General features: G+C 43.6%; 1 protein-coding gene across 1 annotated transcript in view; it reads left to right on the top strand.

The window, feature by feature from the left end:
• Positions 1–21602, top strand: part of LOC144491864 (cadherin-related family member 3-like) — an 85141-nt gene that overhangs the window by 14480 nt on the left and 49059 nt on the right. Inside the window, exons 3-8 of the mRNA XM_078210154.1 lie at positions 241–332; positions 7124–7215; positions 9343–9450; positions 10449–10645; positions 15079–15256; positions 19718–19880. Of these exons, the coding sequence (XP_078066280.1) occupies positions 241–332; positions 7124–7215; positions 9343–9450; positions 10449–10645; positions 15079–15256; positions 19718–19880 (830 nt within the window). The remainder of the gene's footprint in view (positions 1–240; positions 333–7123; positions 7216–9342; positions 9451–10448; positions 10646–15078; positions 15257–19717; positions 19881–21602) is intronic.

Here is a 21602-nt window from a genome sequence, read left to right on the forward strand (position 1 = left end):
TATTAAACATTTTGCCTCTTAAATAATATCTCACAGGTTAATTAACAACTGCCGTTTACAAACTCGGGAGTCGTAACTGGGAGTCAAGGAGAGTTGCCTCCGTGCACCATGAGTATGGAAATGATAAACACAATTTGTAAAGAACTTATTTATGATTTTATCACACAGAATATATCTTCCCCTTGTTATTAAAAAGACTGGCCTGTGTGTTTCTGAGTTCTGAAACAATCTGTTTTGCAGATGCTGAAGTTTATATTGCAGAAAACACTGCTGTCAATACTTTAATATATAAAGTTGCTGCAAAGGATCCGGACAAAAATGATGTGTTAAAGGTAAGTCAGCATATTGTTCATGACAAAATGTCTTTTCTTATCAGGGTGATGGTTGCTAGCGCTGAGGAAACTTCCCCAAGCAAAATGTCAGTATCAAATACATGCAGATCCCTGTCATAGTGCCTTAACCTTCATCATAGAAGATACATTCTTATTGCATGAGTGTAACATTTACACCAACCATCTCAGCTATTCCTGTGGTCTGTCTGAGTGGAGCTGCTAAATTATTGCCATGTTCAGAATAGTTTTTGTGCCCCAAACCTATATGTGTGCTAGGAAATAGACTGCAACCATCCAAACCTATCTCATGCAGGACCTTACATTGAGCAGAAAGAGAAGATTTTCTGGATAGCCAACCCAGGCTTGATTCAAGCTAGGGTCCAAGAGGGCTAATACCTTCATTTCTATCCAACCAACAAAGGCCAACAACAGCCCCTTCTTTTAACAATTGCTCCTGTCTCCCTGATTTAGGCACAATAGTTTGAAAGACTGTCTGCAGCTTGGCTTAATCCTTTTAAAATTAGGCAGCTGGTCAACTAATCATAGAATAGAATCCCTACACCACAGAAGGAGACCATTCAGCCCACTGAGTCTGTATTGACCACAACCCCTGTAATGTGTGGGGTTACAGGACCCCTATTCCTGTAACCCCACACATTTATCTTGCTAATTCCCCTGACACTAGGGTCAATTTAGCATGGCCAATCAACCTAACCCACACATCTTTGGACTGCTGGGGAAACCAGAGCACGCGGAGGAAACACATGCAGACACGGGGAGAACATGCAAACTCCACGCAGACAGTGACCCAAGGCCGGAATTGAACCTGGGATCCTGGTGCTATGATGCAGCAGTGCTAACCATTGTGCCACCATGCCGCCCAACTAATATGAACATGGACACAAGATAATTTATTTTTTAAAAAGCTTTGACTCGGATAATAATACAATCGAGTTACAACACTTGCAAGCAAAGTATTTTATCATGGCAAACCCCTGCTACCAAGAGTATTTTGCAAAGAAATGTTGAGTATTTCATCTTATGTTAGATTATGATATCTATGGAAGCCATCTTTTAGATTTTGGCTGAACTGTAATTGTTTTAAAGCAGGTTCTCCTGTATTTAATCACTTGTCTAATAAATATTAAAATGGCCTGAAGATTCTGGGAGGTACTGCCTCTGTAGATGGTGCTGTAACATACCATTAGCTCATGTTACATGACATAACTGCCGATAGGATTAAATACCAACTCACTTTTGGATTGTTGCGACAGGGAAAAAACTATAAGTTATTTAAGAAGCATAAAGGATTCAGACACAAGCAGTAACATAAATAGCCCCAGAATATGAATTGAAGATGAGGGTAACTCACAAGATAAAAGGCACTCGTTGTCAACTGCAGCCATGGCTAAATGTGAGACAGAGAAATGCAATGCTGTAAAATGCATGTTTAAAAATAGAACATGCAAGTAATGATTTGGGAAAAAAATAAGTGATTGTTAGAAATGAAACAAGTAATCCTGAACAAATTCCATTAGGAAGCAAATCAAAGTTTCTAACAGGGGAATGGTCAAATGCGGGTCCAGAAGTGAGAACATTTTAGCCGACATTGGGAAAGAGCAACTGGGGATATGAAAGCACGAGAAAGATCAGGAAATGAAAACTGGACACAAAACTGAAATCAGATGCTGCCGTTGTGTTGAAGGAAGAATGCTGACTTTTCCCCCTCACTCCCCACCCTCAGCTAAAGGTTAATCCATCTCAATTCCCTCTGAAGCACCAAGGTCTCATGCAGCAAGGACAGCACACATTCCTCGCAGCTCATACCAAACTCCCTCCATCGAATTTCAAGACTAACACTGACAGCCCGTCTATCGAACCAGGAAAGAAAACCCCACCCACTGCTGAGAAACAGCTACACTCCACGGAAATGTCTCTTCACTTAACATTTGCACTGAACCCCTCCAAGAGAATTTTTCATTTTCCCAAGCGCCCTGTTTCGCTCTTCTACCCTCTAGCCATCTCCTCTAGCCATCTCCTCCATGCTCCTTCTGGCTCCTTTAATGTCCACTCTCTTGTTGTCCTTCTCTCCTCTTCTTCCCCTTCCCCCCAAATCACCTCCAATTCCAACATCCATCTTTCTCCCTTATTTTTCACCTTTCACTTTTCTTTCCAATTCCATATAAGTTATATAAAGTTCAAAATGGCATATGTAACATTCTGAATCCTGTTAAATATACAGCACAATGAGCCAAGTAAAAGGCAGGATATTTTATTCCTTTATATGCTCTAATGTTTTCTCAACAAAGAGAAATGTTGCAGATTATTGCTCTTTAAATCCAATGTGTCAATTATTTTGAAACATAAATACACACCCATCATCCCCTCTTTCCTCCCTCTGCACCCCTGTCCCTCACTTCCTCTCTTGTAGGGAGTGCTTGCCAAACCATGTGGAAGAGATCATAGAATCATAAAATCCCTACAGTGCAGAAGGAGGCCATTCAGCCCATCGAGTCAACACTGACCACAACCCCACTCAGGCCCTATTCCCGTAACCCCACATATTTACCCTGTTAATCCCCTGACACTTGGATCAATTTAGCATGGCCAATCAACCTAACCTGCACATCTTTGGACTAAGGAATATACTCACGTGTTCATTATTAGTCCAAAGACATGCAGGTTAGGTGCATTGGCCATGCTAAATTCTCCCTCAGTGTACTCGAACAGGTGCTGGAGTGTGGCAAAGAGGGAATTTCCACAGTAACTTCATTGCAGTGTTAATGTAAGCATACTTGTGAGAAATAAATAAACTTAAAAAAAACTTTAATTATCTTGATAGTGTATTTTATTTTCAAAGAAAAACACTTGTTTCCAGATGACTGAGCTTAAGCTTCTGTTGGCAATTGCAAATTGACCTCCAGGGAATTAAAAACTGAAGGTAAAAATTACAAATTTCCACCAAGGGGTTGGATTTTCTGACTCCACCCACAGTGGGCCTCATGGTGGGCAGGACAGGAAATATCACAATATACACTTGCATCTCATTAGAAGGATTCCTTGCTGGAATCCCACCCCACACCATGCCCCCACCCTCCCCCCATCACATTGGATCAAGAAGGCACGTCAGCATCCAATTAGACCAAAGGCTGTATTGACCATCAAATATCGCCATTTTCAATTAGCTTACATAAGAACATAAGAACTAGGAGCAGGAGTAGGCCATCTGGCTCCTTGAGCCTGCTCCGCCATTCAATAAGATCATGGCTGATCTTTTCGTGGACTCAGCTCCACTTACCCGCCCGCTCACCATAACCCTTAATTCCTTTAATGTTCAAAACTTTATCTATCCTTGCCTTAAAACATTCAGTGAGGTAGCTTCAATTGCTTCACTGGGCAGGGAATTCCACAGATTCACAAACCTTTGGGTGTAGAAGTTCCTCCTCAACTCAGTCCTATCTTCAGCTTCACTGGTCTGGATGAATGTTTTGGTGATGGGACGCACAGCGCCACATCCCAACATTGTGACGAGATCCTTGTGCCACAATCCAAACAATTACAGATTGAGAATCGATCAAGGTTGTAGGCTTGAGCTCCAGAGCAATGATGTTGCAGAGCTTCAGTACCTTGAGGTGGCAAGGTGCTTCCACATATTGATCAACTTAGCAGACATACACTCAGAAATCTGGAAACGCTGTTGGTTGACTGGAGTGCACATGAATTCTGAGTATGGACTCATCGTATGAAAACCCTGCCAAAAGACAGACAGCACAGGGAATTGTACAATATATGATCCTTCTCCATGCGTAAACACACCTCTCCTTGTACACTACACCTTCACCTTTCAAGATTGTAGATGAGATCGGGGAACAGCTCAGCCTCAATATTACACAGCCAAGAATAAACATGGCATCACCATGCAGAGCATGTAAACAAGATCCGTTCCAATAGCACACTTGACAATAAGGTTGAAGCATCACTGATATTGAGAATGATCTGGAAAAAGGCCACCCACCGTGGTGATATGGTGGTACACTACATAGATAAGAGGCCAATGGGAGCGACATCAGCAATAAGTATGGGGAGGGACCACAGAGTGAGATTGCAGTGCCCCAATCTCCTCTCACATTGCCACTGATGGATGCCACCAATGGCCACAGCGATAGACTGCAACTCCTGCACCAGTGTAGGACTGATGTTCAGGACCAAGGCCTCCATGGTGGCCACCATTCTACCAGTGTTGACTCGGTGTATTGGCATGCTGGCACTATCATCTCAGACTGAAGGTGGATAGGCTCCTCCATTGTCTGTTGCAATCTGAGGGGGCAGCTGACACCTCTTTCTGATATTCTGATGATCATCACTGCAGCTCCACCAACTGACTTAGGACTGAGTATGGAGCCTTGTCATCTGACTCGGCCTCAGCAGGTTCCTGGCCCCCTGTGGACCTCCAACTGCTGGTGACCTCGGATATCACTCCCTCCAGCTGCTGTGGACCAGACTGTGCATTGTGCTCACCAGACCATGACTCCGAGGCTGCTCTAGAACTCAGTCCCACCGGGCTGTGTATCTTTGCACTAGTGGAGGGTGTGGATGAGTGCTGTGATGGTCTGCTGCTGTGCTGTCCTCAGAATCCTCATCCAAGGTGTTGTCAGGACTGGAGCTAAGAGCCTGGCTGGTGGATGCCCTCGGGTCCTTGGCTGAGGTGCCTATGAATGAAAGTCGAGATAATTAGTGCCTGACCAGCAACTCTGAAACAGGATGAAGCACTCACAGTCTGGTTGCCTGAGGGATGAGCTGGTGCAGGATCCTTACGTGGGTGTTTGCTGCTAACCTCACTGTCATAGAAACATAGAAAATATGAGCAGGAGTGGACCATTCAGCCCTTTGAGCCTAATTCATTATAATTCATTCATTATGATCATGGCTGATTATCCAAATTAATAGCCTGATCTTGCCTTTCCCCCATATCCTTTGATCCGCTTTGCCGCAAGAGCTATATCTAACTCCTTCTTGAAAATATACAATATTTGTACCTGTTGTTGCAGGCGCAGTCCAAGTGCTCTTCGGTTAGCTCAATGGCTTAGTTTTTGAACTGAGATAGGACCTTGAGTTCCGGCACTCCACACGCAGTATAGAACTTGTGTACGATCTTGTTCTGCATGAAGTCAGATGCAGAGAGTGTGAGCAGGAGCATGCCAGGGAAGATGATAAGGATGCCTGGCATATATAGGTGGTGAGGGGAGTCATGAATGGGATGAGGACATGGTCTCCAGAGGAGATGAGCCCAGATGGAGATGTGAGGGTGTGTGTGAGTGAATGGTGATGTCCCTTGAGCTATCAGTGAGTAAGATGCCAATGAATGTGTAATGGGCTTGTGAATGTGTGTGCTTAGAGTGACAAGATGATTGCCTCACCCTGGTGGCACAGACAAAATCATTCATCCTTTTCTGCACAGGGTGTCTGACTTCTTCTGTGCGGCATTGGCACTGACCATTGCTGCCAATGCCTCTCAAATTGGATCAGTGAATTTGCTGGATTTCCTGTGGCCAGAGTGGAGCAGAGGTGGGCCTCGACTGTGTTCAAAAGGTGTTACAGTGAGGCATCACTGAATTTGGGGGCTGCCATCTTCTTGGCTTTTGGAGCCATGTCTTCGGTAGGGTAGTCCTACAGACGTTGAAAACACTATGGGTGGGATTTTCCGGCCGCGCTCGCCCTAAGACTGGAAAATCCCGCCTGAGGTTAGTAGACCTTTGCATGGTCCTGTCCTGCCCGCTATGATTCTCGTGCTGTGCGGGATGGAAAAATTCTGCCCCATAATGCGGCTGCACATTGAATATAGCGCCCGGAGTGAGGAAGCAGCAAACTCATGACCAGACAGGCGAATCAGAGGCTGCCCGCCAGCAATCCGGTGTGTTTTCCGTGCATGCATATTTAATAGGGAGAGAAGCAGATGATGTGGTGCAAAAACCCGCCATTGCAGCCCACTGATTTTCACGCTCGCCACTGCATTTAGAGCACTGAGAGGACAATTCCGCCCAATAATACTGGATTAAAGGGATGCTCTGTATTGATTTTGTTTCAAACTGAATGGTAGATTGTAAACAAGCTAGATATATACAGAGCTGAATGTTCAGAGAGACTCTATGGTCTGGCCCTGTAACATGAATAAAGAATGGATACCAAACAAACTCATATTGAACAAAGCTTTTGTTCATTAATAAACGTGTTGTGAAGCTTCAACTTATGTCACTGAAAAACAATGGTTGTTACCTGTCCTATTTGCAGAGGAATAAGAAGGGAAATTCCTCTTGTTGCTATTTTGCGTAAAGTCAGACTGAGCACATAATGAAATATCAGCATTTGTATTTTCCTTATTTCTCTTGATAACAAAGCAAAATATCATCACTTACGAGTGAGCATTTTCAGGTGAGCATTCTAGTAATGTATCTTCAGAGCTTTGTGCATAACAAGGAAACCACAACTGAAATGAAATAGTAATACCAAAAGAGAAAATACTGGAAAACCTCAGCAGGCCTTTAGGGTGGTCTGGACTCGAATCGTCAACTCTTTTCTCTCCTTGCAGATGCTGCCAGACCTGCTGAGGTTTTCCAGCATTTTCTCTTTTGGTTTCAGATTCCAGCATCCGCAGTAATTTGCTTTTATGAAATAGTAATACATCTGTCTGTTACAAACGTTAACACGCATTTAGATTTATTTTTACTTAAGACATTTAATGAATGCATTTTTGAATTTCTCTCAGAAATTTTAATAGAATTTTCTTTCAACAGTACTCACTATCAGGCACCACAGACTTTCAGATAGGTACTACAGGTTCAATATCTGTAGCAAGAACACTTGATTATGAAAATGCAACAAAGAGGTAAACTGTGCATGGCTTAGTATGATTTACTTTAATTGTTTTTTCTAAAGGGAAAAAGGAAGAGATTTATATTCATAAATATCTTATCACATCCTCTTCAGGACATCCCACAGTGCTTTAAGATCAATTTTACACTTTTGAAATTCAGTCACTGTTATTAGGCAAATATACCAGAACAACTTTACTTCAGCTTGGCCTCACAAACACTGAGTGAGATGTATAGTCATTTAATTTGGTTTTGGCAGAGAGGGGAATGCTAGTCAAGGATAACGGAGAATTATATACTTGTTTTCCAAATTTGGGGATTTTCTTCTGAGAAGAAGTTGAGCAGATTGAGCTTGCAGTCATTAGAGTTTAGAAGAATGAGAGGCGACCTTATTGAGACATAACGGATTCTCAGGGGGCTTGACAGGGTAGATGAGAGGTTGTTTCCTCTAGTTGGAGAGTCTAGGCCCAGAGGGCTTAATCTCAGAGTAAAGGGTCACCCATTTAAGACAGAGATGAGGAAGAATTTCTTCTCTCTGTCGAGGCTGGGTCATTAAGTATGTTCAAGGTTGAGATAGACATATTTTTAATCAGTAAGGGAATCAAGGGTCATAGGAATAAGGCGGGAAAGTGGAGTTGACGATTATCATTTCAGATCAGTCATGATCTCATTGAATGATGGAGCAGGCTCGAGGGGACGAATGGCCTATTTCTGCTCCTATGCCTTATGGTCTTATGGCATTAGCATCATCTAATCTTACAGCCACCTGAACAGGTGAATGGGGCCTTAGTTTAATTTTATATCCACAAGCGGTGGCCTCTAACAGTGCAACACTTCCCTAATATTGCACTGAAGCATTAGCCCAGATTATGTGCTCAAGTCCCTTGAGTGGGTCTTGAACCCACAATCTGTTTCTGATTTGCCTACAAGGTCAATCTGTTTACTTCAGTCTAATATGAAGTGACCCGACAATTTGAATCAAGTTTGTTTTGTTTCTATAAAGCTGAACAAGGAGAAAAATAAATAATAACTCCATTTTAATAAAGCAAATTTTAAACACCGATTGAAAAGGATAAATGTCTTCTCTTCCAGCCCACCCAGTTTAATGTGTAACCGGTTATAGTTAAATGGGAATTCATTTCTTTCCTGAAAGGCAAAATATTGCAAATGTAAATCTGAAACAAAAAGAAGAAATACAGAAATCATTCAGCAGGTCAGTCAGTTTCTATGTAGAGAAATGATGGGCAGAAATTTCACCCCCAAATGGGGCAAGTACAGGAGGGCAGCTGAGAAATTTTGCACCACCAGTCAGCATGCCAGTTTGCCAGCAGTGTTCTGGTCTGTGGCCATTTTCTCTATCGGCCCTTCAGCTACCAGAGCCTGCCGACCATCCTTATTTGGATGGCCGGTGCACCCCCTGACCACTTCTGGGAAAATCACCGCCAGTTGACCTTTATTTGACTCCGGCATCGGGGCCTCGATTTAATACCAAAGTCTTGCCTGATGTGTTCATTTTCCAAGTTTAGTTCTTCATCAGGACTGAACTCTGACGGAGGGTCGCACCTGAAACATGGCATCTGGAGCAGTTTGGGTGCGATAGATCACAACGCACAACTTACAACTCTTGTAATGTCTTTCTGCCAGCGTAATGACCCATCAGAAATAGAGTTTCCACACCGGGACCCGACTCAGTGACCATTTGAAATCCAGCCTCATCACACTCTCTGATTGATTTTGGTATTGCCAATATACTAGCGATTGTCTAGCTAGATGCACAAAGCCTTTTCCTCCTTTGCAGTTCCTAATCTCTCACCATTAAGAAAATATTCTTGTAATTCTTAGATCCAAAGTCAATTACCTTAACTTTCTCTAAATTTGGTTTCTATCTGCTGTAGCCCGCCCAGGTTTCTTTGTATTTTCTTGCAGCCATCTACACAATGCTCTGAATCTCCCTGTAACCTTGGATAGACAAAGCTTTATTCCTTCACCTATGTTATTGAGGTACATAGTGTAAAGCTGAGGTCAGATGCCTGAGAACATTACAAGTGGGAATGCATTCAATGTTAGTTTCAATAGTATTCTGAAAGTAGATTATTAACAGTGTTCCTGTGTTTAACGATACAACTGATTATCATTTGAAGCTATTCGTTGTCAGTGAAGGTAGAGGATGCAAATGGTCTGTTTATTACTGGAATTGTGAAAGTGTTCATCACCAACGTCAATGACAATAGCCCAGTGTTGTCTTGCACGTGAGTATCTGTAATTATCTTATGAACTATAGTGTATATGGGGACCTGTTTAACTGGATTGTGCAGCTGGCAGGCCCTCCCATCCCCCCCATGCCCCCGCACCCCCACAACGGAACGTCCGCCACCCTCACCCTCCAGTATTTCCCTCGCAGAGCTCTGCATCACATTCCCACCACAAGCAAACGGAACTCCCCACACAACACTCCCCCCACGGAACACACCCCTCAACATCGTTGACCAGGGGCAGTGACCAGTCAGCGTCAGGGGGCAGTGCACGGGATGTCCCTCTCCCCCTGTGTACTGAACCCATCTGTATAGCTCCAAAGGCTGCTGCAAACCAGTGCATGTTGTGGAGAACCTGCCATGATTCACATCAACGTGAGGGCATGCTGACGTGAATGTTTTTTTAAAATTTAAGTTTATTTGTGGCGCAAGTTAACACTGCAATGAATTTACTGTGAAAATCCCCTAGTCACCACTCTCTGGCACCTGTTTGGGTACACAGAGGGAGAATTTAGCATGGCCAATGAACCTAAGCAGCACGTCTTTTGGACTGTGGGAGGAAACTGGAGCACCAGAGGAAACCCACGCTGACACAGGGAGGACGGCAGACTCTACACAGACAGTGACCCAAGCCGGGAGTTGAACCCGGGCTCCTGGTGCTGTGAGGCAGCAGTGCTAACCGCTGTGCAATTCAACATGGGAGGGCAATCAGACATAAAGTCCTGATAATCATATTTAAATTGATTCAAATTAAAAGTCAGGATTCCTGTTATGTCATGGCGGGGGCTGGGTGGGGGCGGGTGATTAATTTGGGGAAATCCTGTCAGCGTCAAAGCCATTCTGGGATGCCCGTGTGATTCTCTGCCCCTCTGCCATTCCTGTCTCCCCCCGAAAATGGAAGCAGAAAATCCCAGCCCACAATATATTTATTAGTGGGTTTAAAAAGTGAGCAGTGTTTCCCTTTGTTTCACTCTAACTAAGTTTATTTTGTGTAGTTTCAAAAATAGAACTAATGGCAAAGAAACTGATGTGGGAGAAAACTCGAACTCAGGGAATACAGCAATTATAAGCTTAGATGAAGAACTTGCAGTTGGAACGGTTATTGCAATTTGCACAGCTACAGATGCTGATCAAATGGGCCATATCACTTACCAGCTTGATCCTGCAAATAATTATTTTGCCATTGATGAAGGTAAGATCTTCATTAATTATACATTTGTCGATGTATTGCTGATTTCCATGCTGATTCCGGCTTTATAGCCTATCAATTCTGCTTTTAATTCTTAGGTCAACAGTTGAGCATGACATGCAAAACAAACCTGTGCTATGTAACTTTTGAAAAATGCACATACATTTGTATATTAAAATTTCATTTTGGGGGTACCTCACTGCCTTGGACATATATGACGTTTATATTTTTTTAAAGTTTATTTATTATTGTCCCAAGTAGGCTTACATTCACACTGCAGTGAAGTTACTGTGAAAATCCCCGAGTCGCCACACTGTGGCGCCTGTTCAGGTACACTGAGGGAGAATTTAGCATGGCCATTGCACCTAACCAGCGCATCTTTCGGATTGTGGGAGGAAACTGGAGCACCCGGAGGAAACCCACGCAGACATGGGGAGAACGTGAAAGCTCCACACAGACAGTGACCCAAGCCAGGAATTGAACCCAGGCACTGTGAGGCAGCAGTGATAACCGCTGTGCCACCGTGCTGCCCCTACATTATGTTGTCTCTTCTTAATCCCCTTTCCTCCTCCTCCTCATCTCTTTGGATGTGACCAGCAGTAATTATGGAGACAGTCACACATGTTGGGTAGAATTTAATACCCTCTGCCAAGGTGCATTTTGAGCTGGGGAGGTATTTAATTGGGCCAGAAAGTGCCAGTGCAGGGCAGTCATGGTATGGGAAGCTCAAAAAGCATCCCTAGGGGGAGGGGGTGTGGGATGGGGCATGTAGGGAGTGAGGGGGTTCCCTCATTGTCAGGGAAATACCTGATCAAGAGAGCCCTCATTAAGGGGAAGGGGGCAGCGGAGACCCAGCCCAAGCTCTTTCTTATGATGCCCTTCCCCGCGCCTGGGACTCCTACCCCACAAACCCCCATCCTGCCTGCACTCACGTGTGGTGTGGGTCCAATGGCAATCCTTTGCCTCTCCCTAGGTGCATTGCCAATAGCTGCCACCAGAGCTGCCCGCAATGGACAGTTGCCAATCTCTGATTGGCCGGCAGCTCATGGGAGCTGAATTCCCCCCCCCCCCCCCCCCCCCCCCCCCGAGTTCCTTAATCCTGGAGCAGTCCCGCTGCTCACCACTTCCATGCTTGTCCAGCACCTAATTCAACAGGCCTTCCCAAAGTTGGCAACCTGCTCCATGCAGGATGGCGAGAACATTGTTGCTTTGCTTAATAACTGCCCATTATCAATGTGACTGAAGAGTTAGTGCCCCATTTTCTGAGGAGTTCTATAAGTCATCCACTGGAGTTATGAAGAATCACAGTCCAGCTTTATCCTCTCTTCATATTTTGTTTACTTCTCTTCTCCACCAATGATTGAAGACAATGCGAATGCTGTGAGCTTATTGTATTATTATCACAATATATTTCATAATTTGAAAGTTTACATTTCCATGATTTGAATGATTATAGTTACAAGTGTGCCATTGAAAACAGCATTTTAAAAATAACAAACTGGCAATGTTTAAGGCTGAAAAAGGTGGCTTTAATAAACAACAACTTGCATTGATATAGATCCTTAAATGGAGTAAAATGTCCCAAGGCATTTCACATGGGCATGATCAGATGTAACTGGACACCGAGGGATATAAGGAGATATTAGAACTGATATTAAAAAGTTTGGCCTGAGGAAGTTTTTAAGGAGCAATTTCAAGAAGAAGAGGAGAGTAGGCAGAGATGCTTCAGAAGGGAATTCAAGGCCTAGACTGCGGAAAGCACGGTCACCAACGATGGGGTGAAGGAAATCAAAGACACGCAAGAGAGCAGAATTGGTGCAGAGATCTTGGATGGCTGTAGGGCTGGAACTGGATTACAGACCTCAGGAGGGGCAAAGCCATTGAGAGATTGGAACACAAATTTGAGGATTTTAAAATCAAAGTGCTGTCAGGCTGATATCCAATTTACGTCAGCAAGCACAGAGGAAAGCTACATTAGCTGCGATTTTACTTTTGAGAAACCTTTGAAAATGATAGCTTTACAGATTAATAATGAATTAACTTCAGATTAGATTAATGTTCCTACTTGCTCTGCCTGACTGAAGGAATTTGGCCTCTCATATCATTGGGAATCAATAAAAACTGACATGCAATCATTACTTAATTAGACCACAACAGAGAAGAAAACTATAGCTGCAATACATTCTTTAACTCTTGCTTCTAATTACTTTCTATACCTTATTAAATGCAATCACAGAGTATTTATTAGTATTTTCAGTCTTGGCCAGATTAGACTGACCACTGGCATAATTATTGCAACCTTGTGTTAATCTTTATACATATAATGAATTTCCTAGTCATCTAAGTGCTGGATGATAAGCTAAGGAGCACTAATTTGTGTATAGATCTGTTATAAAACAATTCTTCTTCATCAATTAACTGAAATATTTGATTTAAGATAATATTTCCTATTACATTCTGAACCTTTTCAACCCGGGTGTAATAATGTTTTTTATTATGGCTTTGAGATGAACATGACAGACATGTAGAAATAAGGAAGGAGCGATTCTATCTGCAGAGTTAAGGCCACAACTGAACAGAGTATTGCTAGTGGCTGTGCCAGCTCCGTGGTACATGTTAGCAGTAGGATTCTAGATGGAAGAACACTGCAGGTAGGGGCAAATTTCCACTAGTAAACCGACCGATGCCAAAAATACTACTGGGAGTCAACTGGGATCAAAAACTAAACTTAGCGCCGTGGTTAATGATTAACCAGCAGAAAGCAAAAAGTGACAAAAATTCGAATGAAGAGAAACGTTTCAGACATTATTCCAAAACTGCGGAATTATTCTTCTTTCTGGTGCTTTATAATAATGATAATTTTATTCAAGAAACACAGCCCAAAGGCGGAATTGCAGTGTGACTTACATCAAAAAATTCATATATAAACTAAGTGATCAGGATACAAAAATATGCAAACATGTAATAATCTTGCAGCAGACAAATTCAGCGGGTAACCAGGAAATGGTGTACAGGATATGAACCAGGATATGGTATAGAAGAATAATATTGAATTAAAACTACTTTAAAATAAAAAAACTAATACACCTTCCTCACAGCGCCAGAGACCCTGGGTTCAATTCTGGCACTGGGTCACTGTCTGTGTGGAGTTTGCACGTTCCCCCGCCCGTCCCTGTGTGGGTTTCCTCCGGGTGCTCCGGTTTCCACCCACAGTCCAAAGATGTGTGGGTTAGGTGTATAGAACATAGAACATAGAACAGTACAGCACAGAACAGGCCCTTCGGCCCACGATGTTGTGCCGAGCTTTATCTGAAACCAAGATCAAGCTATCCCACTCCCTATCATCCTGGTGTGCTCCATGTGCCTATCCAATAACCGCTTAAATGTTTCTAAAGTGTCTGACTCCACTATCACTGCAGGCAGTCCATTCCACACCCCAACCACTCTCTGCGTAAAGAACCTACCTCTGATATCCGTCCTGTATCTCCCACCACGAACCCTATAGTTATGCCCCCTTGTAATAGCTCCATCCACCCGAGGAAATAGTCTTTGGCCCTGCTAAATTGACCCTTCATGTCAGGGGAATTTGCAGGGTAAATAAGTAGGTTTATGGGGATAGGACCTGGGTGGGATTGTTGTCAGTGCAGGCTTGATAGGCTGAATGGCTTCCTTCTGCATTGTAAGATTCTATGATTCTATGATTCTGTGACAAATATTCTTGCTTGTAGAGTTTTGATATTGACTTTGATGTACTGTTCAACCCCCAGCAACCATGGATCATTGCGTTTGTGCCCATTTTATCAACGTAATGAAGGTTTGGCATCTAGCCATAAAAATTTAGGGGAGGTATAAGAGTACTTCCTTGATGAGGAAGCTTGTGTTTGTAGAACTTCTTCCACACCCCACTCAGCCTACCACAAACTAATGTCAGGACAATTGAGGAGACTGGTTGTTACCATTCTTTGCCCTTTCTTCGTCAGTAGCACATTGTGAAATAGTGATAGTGTTACAGACAGAAGATTCGCCCTCAAAGTAACACTCATCCATATATTGCTGTATTTTTCTTTTTATTACCAATTGTGATATCTAATCTAACAACCTAATAATGCTCCAGGGGAACTGTCTACCTAGCGTGATTTTCAAACTGGAAGGATGATCCTATAGGATTACAGATTGCTAATGAAAGATTACAGCAGATGTGTTGCATCTTGGAGAGTGCCAATTTCTGTTTGGCAAGTCCCAGTTTCTGGAATGTAAATAAAGTCAGTGACGATAATCCCTTTTTAACTGGTTGTGTTTTTGACTGAACAGAAACCTGGTCTACACTGTTGTCTTTGCCTTGGCTGGTGGTAACCCATGTGGCATTGCTGCCTCATTGATCACATTTGTCGTGCCTGACAAAGGAAACCACGGATTCTACTCTGTTTACCTTTCAGATACTGGGAATGTGGTGGTTTTCTCCCGAATGAATAGGGACCAAAATGAATTTCAACCAGTTCAAACATTCTCTGTTGAGGCATGCGACGAGAACTTGAATTGTGCAGATATTCCTGTCAGGATAAATATTATTTCAGTTAATGACAATGCCCCATTTTGCAATCCATCTGTTTACAGGTGAGTTATTTACATGAGACTTTAATATGCTACTCTAATTTAGCAATAAATTTAAACATTTCTATTCTAACTGTTTAAATAATCTGTACAAGATTTCATGTCTGCAATGTTCTGTACAGTATTAAAGCTTCCCTATGCGGCAGGTTTGTTATTTATTTTAAAGGTGCTGGCATTGATCTCCATTCCTGCTTCTTACATTACAATGTTTCCTTTAATCTCACCAACCTGTTCATGGATATTGTTTTTCTGTAATTGTAATGGTGCGCACTCACAGACTTTGTCAGAAACACAAAAAAGGATATATTAACAAGGGAAAACTGTACAGATGCCCGCAGCTCACCGGCTGCCCCAGTCATTCCATGTCTACTATATGTCTTCAGGCTTCTTCTCCCTAAGAGAAGACTCCATCCCCTGGGGTGATCACCCATTCTCGATCCCAATTGGTCCTTCAAGCCTGGTGGCCCTCTTCTGCTCTGCTGCCCTTAAAGGGACAATCACCATAATAATCTTGTTGTAAGCACTCTGAAGGACAAAAATAGGTAAGGTTTTCCTGTGACTGAGTGTCTATCTAGCTCTCTATCTTAATTTTAAAAATTCATTTTTACAGGATGTGGGCGTCGCTGGCTGGGTCAGCATTTATTGCCCATCCCTAACTGCCCACCATTTCAGAGGGCATTTGAGAGTCAACCACATTGCTGTGGGTCTGGAATCACATAGAGGCCAGATCAGATAAGGATGGCAGATTTCCTTTCCCAAAGGGCATTAGTGAACCAAATGGGTTTTTACGACAATAGGTCATCATTCGGCTTTTAATTCCAGATTTTTATTGAATTCAAATTTCACCATCTGCCATGGTGGGATTTGAACCCTGGTCCCCTGGGTCTCTGGATTGTTAGTCCAGTGATAATTCCACCATGCCACTGCCTCCCTTTATTGAAATATTGAATATTGCTTTTCCCTGATTTTAAAATAACTCTTTCCAAATAAATAACATTCTGGTATCTCAACCTCCAATGCTCTAGTAACCATTTTTAAGTGAGACAATAAAACTATTTTTCTCCCTCATTCGTTTTCCTGTGATGTGATGTAAAGTAGCTCAAATAATTTTTAAAGAGCAAGATGGTGGTAGGTGATGGAGTGCCACAACCTTATCAAGCTTCAGTTTGATGGCTGCTGAACTGGCAGCAGTGCAAACGGAGCTGGCAGTGAGGAGGATCACTTTCCACTCCAGAGCATCCTCCTCATAGGACAACATTGTAGCAAGCCGGTATAAAGGGAGGAGTTCGACTTACTGGGGATGGTGTTAAGGACTGCTTTATCTAAGATTCCAGTGCAAAGCAATTAACACAGTCAGAGTGAACATTTGCAAAACAGCTGAACAAACTACATGACAAATACCAAAGGCAGGAGGCAAGAATCAGAGCCAAAGCTGCCCCGCAACCGATGGATCAGAGAACCATTCTGGAGCCATAAGGACAGATACGGGTCATATAACTTGGGTGGCACAGTGGTTAGTACTGCTACCTCACAGTACCAGGGACTCGGGTTCGATTCCGAGTTTGGGAATTGGTCTGTGCTGAGTCTGCACGTTCTCCCCGCGTCTGCGTGGGTTTCCCCCGAGTGCTCTGGTTTCCTCCCACAATCCGTAAGATGTGCTGGTTAGGTGCATTAGCCGTGCTAAATTCTCCCTCAGTGTACTGGAGTGTGGCAGCTAGGGAATTCTCACAGCAACTTCATTGCAGTGTCAATGTAAGCCTATTTGTGACACTAATGAATAAGCCTTTACCTGTAATGCCTGTATTTTCAGAACAATGGCTGCCATTTTGGGTGCAATATGGCTGCCACACACCACTCCAATACAGCCCGCATTTGTGAGGGCGGTAGGAGCAAGGACTGGAAGACAGCAGACTAGTGACACCAGTTGGTGTGTAATACTGATTTGACACCAGTAGTGCCTATTTTCGATGTCAGTGCTCCACCCTCTCTTAACCTTGCATAGCTGAACACGTGTTTAGCAGCCGTGAGTGTTCCCTATCACAGCTCGCTAAAGTGATTGCCATCTTCTTTCAGATTAGATGATGCTTGATTCTTACTGGCTCTGAATAAGTTTGTACAAGTGAGCTTTTCACTTCTGCTTAAACCATGACAGGTCTGCCACCTTGGGGAATTTCCTGGCTCAAGCTACTCACCTCAGTGACAGAAATCGACCCCTTATCTTCCCTTTGTCACCACGCTGTAATAAAAAAGCCACCATTCCAAAGCAACTTTATTAAACAAAGGCACCTAATCACTCTTGTGCACTGCTTTAGTACCAGTGCTCCATGTTCCCTTGCCTGGCCAAGTGGCTGCAGTATGACTGATGGAAAACTGTTGCTTTTCAATGGGGAGGCTTCAGATGGTTTTGCAGGGCAACATTGAGCAAATCTCACCTTAGAATGCCAGGCATCGGCCTGCACCATCTGGATATAGAAAACAGGAGTCTGGCCTGGCTGGCTGGCTGGTTGGAAGGCAGTAGGAAGGGCACCAGTGGAATGGCAGTGGTAGGAAGGAGAAAGAGAGAGGGTAGCTGATCCGTGAATCACAGAATCAGTGGCATTCCCTCAGAGAGGTGCCTCAGCAGCCCTGGCAAGCTGCTGGAGCACAAGCGCCTGAGGGAATCTGCATGCTCCTTTGAGCACTGGTATCTGCAGCAATGGTGGCAGCAGTCTGAATCTGCAGAGCACAAAGCTAGACTTGCATGGCAACAAGCTGAAATCTCATGACTGCAGTCTGCGCTTCCATTGCGGCACTCAGATACTGGGAGACTTGTGCTGCAATGCAAGGTTAGTAGGCCATCAGGTGTCTTCAGATCTTATCCAAATGTTTCCTCACAATATTCTGAAGCAGAATGCAATCCGAGGTGTGAATCTTCATTTCTGAAGTCAGGAGTGCAGATTTCAGATAACTTCCAGCTCCATAATCCCAACCCAGGAGAAAGTGCCCTGGAATATTAGAATTTTGGTTTGTGTTGGGCTGCGGGGGTGGGGGTGGAGGGGTTGGGGGGCCGGGGAGGGCATGGGGCGGGGGATGAAAATGGGAGCCTTGGCAGAGGTGGGTTGGGTGGAGGCCCTTCCTCTGTGCACCAGGAAATTATTAAAAGCTAATAAAACAACATAAAACAGCCCTCCAGCCCTCACACTCACTCAACCCTCCACACACTCACCATATCCCAGCCATGCCACCACATGCCCTTTCCTGGAACCATATCCAGTACCATATCCTGACCTTTTGCTTTAGTGAGTGGCACTGTGGCACAGTGGTTACCATTGCTGCCTCACAGCGCCAGCAACCTGGCTTTGATTCCGGCCTTGAGTGACTATCTGTGTTGAGTTTGCACGTTCTCCCCATGTCTCCGTGGGTTTCCTCCCGGTGCTCCAGTTTCCTCTCACACTCCAAAGATGTGCAGGTTAGGTTGATTGGCCATAATAAATTGACCCTTCGAGTCAGGAGGATTTGCAAGGTAAATACGTGAGGTTACGGAAATAGGGCCTGGGTGGGCTTGTTGTCGTCGCAGGCTCAATGGGCCGAATGGCCTCCTTCTGCACTGCAGGGATTCGATGATTCTTTCCAAAGGACTCTGGCAGTTTTAGACTTTCTCCTACCAGGTCTAAAGTGAACAAGTCGTGTTTTGGAATCTCATTAATGAAAATCAAAGCCTGAGGCAGCTGTATTTTATGTGAAGTTGCCTTTGCAAACTATGGATGTGCAATTTAGAACCTGCCCCATTCCACCCCTTATGAAAATGATAGGTACTCAGATCAGGGGCAGGGCCTCTGGATTCAGGCCTCTGGAATCATTTTGATAATGAAGGGGAGGCTCTCTCTCTTTATGCAATGGGGTAGGAGATGGCTTGGTGGTATTATCGCTCGACTATTAATTCAGAAACTCAGCTAATATTCTGGGGACCTGGGTTCAAATCCTGCCATGGCAAATGGTGGAATTTGAATTCAATAAAAAATATCTGGAATTAAGAATCTACTGATGATCATGAAACCAATTGTCGATTCTTGGAAAAACTCATCTGGTTCACTAATGTTCTTTAGGGAAGGAAATCTGCTACCCTTACCTGGTCTGACCTACATGTGACTCCAGAGCCACAGCAATGTGGTTGACTCTCAACTGCACTCTGAAATGGCCAAGCCAGCCAACCAGTGTAAGGGCAACTAGGGAAAGGCAATAAATGCTGGCCAATCAGCGACACCCATGTCCCACGAATGAATAAAACAAAATGCAAGTTCAGGCCAAAGTGAGCAGTTGTAAATCGTGATGTGCCTGCATAACACAATTCAGCAAGTAGCTGCGTTATTATGTAAAATATTAGTTGGGTAAAACTTCCAATTATTTTTGGACTACTGCGTGGTTCAAGCTGAACCCTGGCACAAAATTGACCAAATAACAGCTTTTAAAATCATTTTCTTTTAGAGCTACAATTCCGGAACCACTTCTTCATGACACAGTCGTTGCTACTTTAATCTGTATGGACTCTGATGTCCCAAGGGACACATTAAAATATGTTCCTGAAAGTGGTTCCCTCGGCCCTGGGTTGACCTTTGAGCAAAAAGCTGGAGCAGATAACGTTATACAGGTAGGGATTATTTATACAGTACATTATAACGTATCGTTAATTATATCTTACTACTGGAGTAGATCAAGCTTTTAAATTTAGCTTGCAGTAATATGAAGTCTATCAATGTAGGAGTGACAAATCAGTGGTGATGGCCATCTGGAACATTAGTTTAAAAATGCAGGGATTCCTAGAGAAAAGGTTCCTATAATGTGCCCTTCGTATTCTAGGCAACAGATCCAGATTGAGTGGTGTCACAATCATTCAATTAGATTAGAATTTTGATTAGAATCAATCATATTAGATTGATTCTAATATGATCATAATGTATACACTACATTATGTTCTACAGTTTTATTGCCATTCCTGCTTATCTGCGTTTTGCTCTCCCTCTCCCATTCTCTTCCAGTTAGATACAGAAATCACCTCAAGAAGATTAAAATACATTCATCTCACCATGACGGACCACAAATATTATATTGGCAGATTTTTCTGTCGGACTGTGAGATGGTTTGGTAGGGGTCAAAAGGTCAAAAAATACTAAAGAAACTTGCACTTTCTTTCTTCATGAAGCGTATATACATCAGTAATTATTATCAAAGTATTCTTGTCCTTCTCTGGAAGGGAGGAGAGGCAGAATTCATGTGTAGTCGTGGCAAATGAGGGATTTTGATCCAGAATCTGATTAGGAAATATCAGCAGGAAGAGTCACTCCTTCCGCTCACAGGCCCCACGTTCACACTTACCCAGATTTTGGGTGGGGGATGGGGTGGAGTGTGGAGGGCGTCTGGAATCATTCATGGGCTATTCTGGGATTTGCATTTGGTTTTAATCCGTTAGACTCAGTATTATCTGTGCTTGCTGAGGGTAGATTCTCACGATTCCATTCTGTACTACCCGAAGGCGCCAAATAAGTATTAAAAAAAGACTTAAAAGGCCATCCTAAAAGGATCAACTTTAGGTGTGAATTATACTGTAAGTGGCAGAGCCCTTAGGAACATTAACATGTAGGGGGATCTGGGCTTGCAGGTCCACTGTTCCCTAAAAGTGGCAACACAGGTGGCCAAGGTGATTAAGAAGGCATATGATATGCTCGCCTTCATCGACCGGGACACTGAGTATATGAGTTAGCAAATTATGTTGCAGCTATATAAAACCTTGGTTAGGCCGCATTTGGAGTATTGCATGCTGTTCTGGTCGCCACACTACCAGAAGGACATGGAGAGCGCAACGAAGGTTCACCAAGATGTTGCCTGGTCTTGAGGGCGTTGGCTATGAGAGGTTAAATAAACCAGGATTATTTTCACTGGAAAGAGGGAGGCTGAGGGGAGACCTGATAGATGTTTGCAAAATTATGAGAGGCATGGAGAGGGTGGATAGTCAGAGGTTTTTTTCCAGGGTAGGAATGTCAATTACAAGGGGGTACAGGTTCAAGGTGAGAGGGGGTAAGTTTAAGGGAGATGTGCGGGGAAAGTTTTTTACGCAGAGTGTAGTGGGTGCCTGGAACATGCTGTCAAAGGAAGTAGTGGAAGCAGGCAGTTAGCAACATTTAAGAGGCATCTTGATGGGTACATGAATAGGGAGGGAATAGAAGGATACGGACCGAATTAGGGCTGAAGGTTTTTTTTAGTTTAGTTAAGGCATCATGAATGGCACGGGCTTGGAGGGCCGAAGGGCCTGTTCCTGTGCTGCACTTTTCTTTGTTCTTTTTGTTCTATCCCTCGGTTTCCTGCAGGGAATGAA

The sequence above is a fragment of the Mustelus asterias genome, chromosome 3, assembly GCF_964213995.1.
Source record: "Mustelus asterias chromosome 3, sMusAst1.hap1.1, whole genome shotgun sequence".
In the NCBI taxonomy this organism is placed as follows: Eukaryota; Metazoa; Chordata; class Chondrichthyes; order Carcharhiniformes; family Triakidae; genus Mustelus; species Mustelus asterias.